General features: G+C 39.1%; 1 protein-coding gene across 1 annotated transcript in view; it reads left to right on the top strand.

Moving 5' to 3' along the window:
• Nucleotides 1–1,888: 1,888 nt before the first annotated feature.
• Nucleotides 1,889–7,500, top strand: part of actr3b (actin related protein 3B) — an 8,145-nt gene continuing 2,533 nt past the window's right edge. The window contains exons 1-7 of the mRNA XM_053342116.1: nucleotides 1,889–2,067; nucleotides 4,670–4,725; nucleotides 4,813–4,937; nucleotides 5,396–5,506; nucleotides 6,770–6,865; nucleotides 6,995–7,102; nucleotides 7,240–7,383. Coding sequence (XP_053198091.1) covers nucleotides 2,024–2,067; nucleotides 4,670–4,725; nucleotides 4,813–4,937; nucleotides 5,396–5,506; nucleotides 6,770–6,865; nucleotides 6,995–7,102; nucleotides 7,240–7,383 — 684 coding nt within the window. The 5' untranslated portion in view covers nucleotides 1,889–2,023. The remainder of the gene's footprint in view (nucleotides 2,068–4,669; nucleotides 4,726–4,812; nucleotides 4,938–5,395; nucleotides 5,507–6,769; nucleotides 6,866–6,994; nucleotides 7,103–7,239; nucleotides 7,384–7,500) is intronic.

The raw sequence follows: 7,500 nt of genomic DNA, 5'->3' as shown, positions 1-7,500 counted from the left end.
CCCCCGCCGGGATTCCCCTCCCACGCGCCAACGACGCGTCACAAACGCTCGTCACTCATTCAGAGGGCGAAGTGCGCGCGCATGTGAGCGTGCACGCGCAGTAGTACCTTTAATTATAGTTGTACTTTTAATAGTTGTAGTACTTTTAATAGTAGTAGTACTTTTAATAGTATTAGTAGAACAGCAGGTGTTGTTATTAGTTGTACTTGTACCAGGAGTACTGTTACAATTAGTAGCAGTACTTTTAATACAAGTACTTTTAACAGAAGTACTTTTAACAGAAGTATTCTTAATACAAGTACTTTTAACAGAAGTACTCTCAATACAAGTACTTTTAACAGAAGTACTCTCAATAGAAGTACTCTTAACAGAAGTACTTTTTGTAGTGGTAGTTACAGATAGAGGATGAACTGCAGAGAGGCTTTAGTTGTAGATGATATAATAATAATACAGAGTAGTGTTGGTAGTATTATTGTAATATGATGATATATGAACAATAATAATAATAATATGAATAATAATATGAAATGTTATTAGTTTGTTAAATAAGGACCCCCCCCCCTGCTGTGTAGTTTGCTGCCTCCTGCTGGATGTGTGACACACATACTCATATATTCACTTATTATTCAGACAGTATTTATTCATTTATTTATCTTTACATGACTAATAACTTGTATAATGACTTTATTTGTACAACAGCTTTCATACAATAAATGCAGCTCAAATGTTTTATATAAAATAAATGATGCGCAGTAAGATCAAATAAAAATGAAAGAGGGAAGAAATAAAGACAATAATGTAATATAACAGAATATACACATAAATATAGATTCAGCTTTATTCAGTTTCTACAAACCCAACCTCAGAGGAGACCATAGAAATAAAATACAATACTACACAATATTATACTAATACTACACAATACTATACTAATACTACACAGTACTACACAATACTATACAATACTATACTAATACTACACAGTACTACACAATACTATACTAATACTACACAATACTACACAATACTATACTAATACTACACAATACTATACTAATACTACACAGTACTACACAATACTATACTAATACTACACAATACTACACAATACTATACAATACTATACTAATACTACACAATACTATACTAATACTACACAGTACTACACAATACTATACTAATACTACACAATACTACACAATACTATACTAATACTACACAATACTATACTAATACTACACAATACTACACAATACTATACTAATACTACACAATACTACACAATACTACACTAATACAGCTGAATAAAGTGATTGAGAATATTGTAGAGTGTTGCTCTGAATAGAGTAAAGTACACATAAAATATACATAAATAACATATATATATATATATATATATATATAGGGTTAGTGCCAGGCATCAAGGAGAAGAACAGATGAAGGTATTGTGTGTTCAGCAGCAGGGAACGAATGAGCTGGAGCGGTTTATGTTTGTGTGAAAGAGCTCGCTGCTGTCTGGAGGAAGCGACGCTCCCACAGAGAGTTTACATCAACTCCAATAATGTTTGAACAGACTTTGACCAAACTACCAAGACAATCTGTGTCTTTCACAGACAAACGGCCAAACCAGCCAACAATAGAAACAGTTAACAGGCTCTGAATGTTCATCGCTGCTTTAATTATTATTATTGTTGTTGTAGTTCCATGTAGCGCCAGCAGGGGGCGGAGTTGAACTGTGTTTCACTACAGAGGTATTTTCGGTGCAGTTGACATCACGTGAACGCAGCACACACACACACACACACACACACACACACACACACACTCTCTCTCTCCTCCGGTTACCGGGGCCGTGTCAGATGTTTCTATTTTTTCCCTCCGACCCGGAACTGCTCTGAGCCCGAGCGGACGGTCCGGTCTCTCCCGCATCTCACGCACCAAACTCCTCCTCGCGCCCTCCGGTCTGCACCGATCCGGTCACACAGCAGACCACCGACTCTGTGCGGGGCCGGACCGCAACACCATGACCCTGCAGCTCCCTCCGTGCGTGATAGACTGCGGGACCGGGTGAGCGCGCGCACACACATGCACATGCATGCTTGCACACGCACGTAAGGATGTATACACACACTGTAGAGAGTGTGACGTCATGTGTGTTTGTGTGTGTGAACATCATGTATGTCGCGTGCAGGCCTGCAGTTTGATCAGAGGCGATTAATCAGCATCTGATAATGATTCATGTTTCAGTCATTTTGTAATCAATAACAGCTGACTGGATATTTTGGCTCTGTCACCATGACGACACAGTGATGTACATTTAATAATAAGATTAGAAAGTGTGAGTGCTGCTACTGACAGAGCATTACAGATAAAAGAGGAATCAGAGATGAATCAATAAACTGATAGATGTCAGTAGATGAACTGATAATGAATCAGCCCACATGGACTAAAGATCAGTTTAACCTTTGATCCAGCAGAGATAATAAGAATATAGAAGTAAAAATAAAGATATCTGCTCTCTGATGAATGAATGTGGTTATAAATAGATGTAAATATATAATAATATAAGTCCATGTGCAAACTACAGCAGTAGCAAAACCTTTTAAACTCACATAAATAAACATAAAGTAGTGTAAACTAGCTAACTGTATATAAAGTAGTATAAACTAGCTAACCGTATATAAAGTAGTATAAACTAGCTAACTGTATATAAAGTAGTGTAAACTAGCTAACTGTATATAAAGTAGTATAAACTAGCTAACTGTATATAAAGTAGTATAAACTAGCTAACTGTATAAAGTATATAAACTAGCTAACCGTATATAAAGTAGTAAACTAGCTAACTGTATATAAAGTAGTATAAACTAGCTAACTGTATATAAAGTAGTATAAACTAGCTAACTGTATAAAGTATATAAACTAGCTAACTGTATATAAAGTAGTAAACTAGCTAACTGTATATAAAGTAGTATAAACTAGCTAACTGTATATAAAGTAGTGTAAACTAGCTAACCGTATATAAAGTAGTATAAACTAGCTAACTGTATATAAAGTAGTGTAAACTAGCTAACTGTATATAAAGTAGTGTAAACTAGCTAACTGTATATAAAGTAGTATAAACTAGCTAACTGTATATAAAGTAGTATAAACTAGCTAACTGTATATAAAGTAGTGTAAACTAGCTAACCGTATATAAAGTAGTGTAAACTAGCTAACCGTATATAAAGTAGTGTAAACTAGCTAACCGTATATAAAGTAGTATAAACTAGCTAACCGTATATAAAGTAGTGTAAACTAGCTAACTGTATATAAAGTAGTGTAAACTAGCTAACTGTATATAAAGTAGTGTAAACTAGCTAACCGTATATAAAGTAGTATAAACTAGCTAACTGTATATAAAGTAGTGTAAACTAGCTAACTGTATATAAAGTAGTGTAAACTAGCTAACTGTATATAAAGTAGTATAAACTAGCTAACTGTATATAAAGTAGTGTAAACTAGCTAACTGTATATAAAGTAGTATAAACTAGCTAACTGTATATAAAGTAGTGTAAACTAGCTAACTGTATATAAAGTAGTATAAACTAGCTAACTGTATATAAAGTAGTGTAAACTAGCTAACTGTATATAAAGTAGTGTAAACTAGCTAACGGTATATAAAGTAGTATAAACTAGCTAACTGTATATAAAGTAGTATAAACTAGCTAACTGTATATAAAGTAGTATAAACTAGCTAACCGTATATAAAGTAGTATAAACTAGCTAACTGTATATAAAGTAGTGTAAACTAGCTAACCGTATATAAAGTAGTGTAAACTAGCTAACTGTATATAAAGTAGTATAAACTAGCTAACTGTATATAAAGTAGTATAAACTAGCTAACTGTATATAAAGTAGTGTAAACTAGCTAACGGTATATAAAGTAGTATAAACTAGCTAACTGTATATAAAGTAGTATAAACTAGCTAACTGTATATAAAGTAGTATAAACTAGCTAACCGTATATAAAGTAGTGTAAACTAGCTAACTGTATATAAAGTAGTAATCTAATCTAATATATCACTACATTTACTGTAATACTGCATACTACATCACTCATAATACTGCAGTACTTTTACTGTAATACTGCATACTACATCACTATAATACTGCAGTACTTTTACTGTATTAAAGGGTCAGTCAGTACTTTCAGATGTCAGTGAGTTGTGATGGGGTGGGGTGGGGGGGCAGATGGAGGATGTCACTGATCTGTGGTCAGTCTGTTTTCTATTCTGGTGTCTGAATGTGGGACAGCTGGAGGAAGTAGAACAGGAGCTGCACGCTGCGTTCACTGTCAGGCAGGAAAAAACCGGACTGTCAGTGACATGAGAAGCTCTGTGTGCAGTTTAAGGACCTCAGTTATTATCAGCACCGAGACATAGCTGCTGATATCAGAACAAACTGAGAGCTTGTTCTTTATTCTTCACAGTGGTGAAACCGAGTAATTATAATAATAATAATAATAAACTCATCTCGCACCTCTCTGAAAACAGAGTTAGAAACAAACTGATGTCAGGGAAACATTTCTAACTAAAAAAAGATGAAGTGATTGTATTTCATATCAATGTTGGAGGCGAACATGAAGTAAAGATGAAGCGTTTCCTAACAGAGTGAATCTGTCTGACTGCAGGTACACAAAGATCGGCTATGCTGGAAACACGGAGCCACAGTTCATCATGCCCTCCTGTAAGCATCACCACTAATATCTCAGTCAGTGTGCTGTGGTGAATCTGAGTCATTTATATTTATATTTATATTCATGTGTCGGACCAGGCATCGCCATCAGGGAGTCGGCCAGCGTGGGAGAGCAGGCCCAGAGGAGACTCGTACGAGGAGTCGATGACCTCGACTTTTACATCGGAGACGAAGCCATCGACAAACCCAACTATGCAACCAAGGTAGGACAACGCATCAGCTGATTGGTTCATTTATAGTTCCTCTATAAATGGGGGGCGGGGGGGATGGGTTATTGACGTCATCGGAAAAAATCACAAACACACAGAAAAGGTTTAAAGTTCGCCAGATACAGAAACTATAGCTAATCAACATGTTGCGTCTTTCTCATAACCACACACACACACACACACACACACACACACACACACACATACTCAGGTCTAGACTCACACCGAACGCATTGTCGAGTTAATTGAACATCACATCACTGACAAGGTTTAGGTTTGATGTGCTTTTCATCAGGCTGCTACTCCACAAAGGGTCAGAATGGTTATCGGTGGGGATCGGTTGCAGGTCGTTCTCTCGTCTTCTTTCTTCTGCTACTTATTGGTCTTATCTTTGTGTGTGTGTGTGTGTGTGTGTGTGTGTGTGTGTGTGTGTGTGTGTGTATGTGAGACAGTGGCCCATCCGTCATGGGATGGTAGAGGACTGGGATCTGATGGAGAAGTTCATGGAGCAGGTCATCTTCAAATACCTTCGAGCAGAGCCAGAGGACCACAGCTTCCTCATGGTAGGACACTGCGTTTCCTTCCAGATGTGTCTGAACATGTGTTGAAGTTTATTTTAATATCTCTCTGTATTCTGTCCACTGATGAGAGGACAAACCTCATCCTATGTCTTTTTAAATGTGTCTGTAGTCAGTTTAAGCAGCGCTAAGTTAGTTTCAGGTCACTGCTAACACAGCCTGAAGCATCAGCACTGTTGCCATGGTTACCTGCAGTCAATACAACAGCGGTTAAACTGTTGACCTGAACTGAGGTCAGAAAGAAATAAACTGTTTTAAGTTTTAGGAGTATTTGGAGCATTCATGGTTCAACATGTCTTGGATGTTGTTCCTTTAGGAGGTTCCACGTGTCCTGGATGTGGTTCCTTTAGGAGGTTCCACGTGTCCTGGATGTTGTTCCTTTAGGAGGTTCCACGTGTCCTGGATGTGGTTCCTTTAGGAGGTTCCACGTGTCCTGGATGTTGTTCCTTTAGGAGGTTCCACGTGTCCTGGATGTGGTTCCTTTAGGAGGTTCCACGTGTCCTGGATGTGGTTCCTTTAGGAGGTTCCACATGTCCTGGATGTGGTTCCTTTAGGAGGTTCCACGTGTCCTGGATGTGGTTCCTTTAGGAGGTTCCACATGTCCTGGATGTGGTTCTTTTAGGAGGTTCCACGTGTCCTGGATGTGGTTCTTTTAGGAGGTTCCACGTGTCCTGGATGTGGTTCTTTTAGGAGGTTCCACGTGTCCTGGATGTGGTTCCTTTAGGAGGTTCGACATGTCCTGGATGTGGTTCTTTTAGGAGGTTCCACGTGTCCTTGATGAGAAAGTAAAGATCCATTCAGAGGTTCCAGTCACCTTTCAGAAGGTTTTAGAGATCCTTAGTGTTTGAAAAGGATGAAGAAGTCCTGAAAGAGTTTCCAGAGATCTGATGTTTGAAGAGAGGAGAGTGTAGAACCTCTCCTGGATGGTTAGAGATCCACTCAGAGGTTCCAGTCACATTTTGGGAAGTTGTAGACGTATTTAAGGAGTTACGATTAGAGCCTGAAGAGTCCCTGAGTTAACATGATATTTTACAAAATTAATTTCTCTTTATGGACAATAAAGAATATCCATTTATCTATCTATCTATCTATCTATCTATCTATCTATCTATCTATCTATCTATCTATCTATCTATCTATCTATCTATCTATCTATCTATCTATCTATATATCCATCTATCTATCTATCTATCTGTCTATCTGTCTGTCTGTATGAACATGAATGTTTTACCAGCCGTGTGTTTGCAGACGGAGCCTCCTCTCAACACTCCAGAGAACAGAGAATATCTGGCTGAGATCATGTTTGAGACTTTCAACATACCTGGACTCTACATCGCAGTGCAGGTGAGACACGCACGCACACGCACACACACACACACACACACACACACACACACACACACACACACACACACACACACTCACACTCATCATTTACAGGCGTCATGAAATAAAATCTGTCTCTGTCTCCAGGCGGTGTTGGCCTTGGCGGCGTCCTGGACGTCTCGGCAGGTCGGACAGAGAACTCTGACCGGCATCGTGATCGACAGCGGAGACGGAGTCACACACGCCATCCCTGTGGTGAGACAGGCACACACACACACACACACACACACACACACACACACACACACACACACACACACTTCATTCAACATACTGGTCTTAGTTTGGAGACTCTCGGCTCACTGATTGGCCGGTGTGGCTGTCCGTCACAGGCAGAGGGCTACGTGATTGGCAGCTGTATAAAGCACATCCCCATCGCAGGGCGGGACATCACCTTCTTCATCCAGCAGCTGCTCAGAGACCGAGAGGTGGGGATTCCTCCAGAGCAGTCGCTGGAGACCGCCAAGGCCGTCAAGGTACCACCCTCCTCCTGCAGTCTTCTCTTCTCTATCACCTCTCATCCTCCTCCTCTTCCCTTACTCCTTGTCCTTTGTTCCGACTCATTTTCCCTCCTTCTACTCCTCCCCCTTTAC

Source organism: Scomber japonicus, chromosome 21 (assembly GCF_027409825.1).
Source record: "Scomber japonicus isolate fScoJap1 chromosome 21, fScoJap1.pri, whole genome shotgun sequence".
Lineage (NCBI taxonomy): Eukaryota > Metazoa > Chordata > Actinopteri > Scombriformes > Scombridae > Scomber > Scomber japonicus.
The sequence above is the reverse complement of the archived record's forward strand: the minus strand, read 5'-3'. Positions and strand labels throughout refer to the sequence as shown.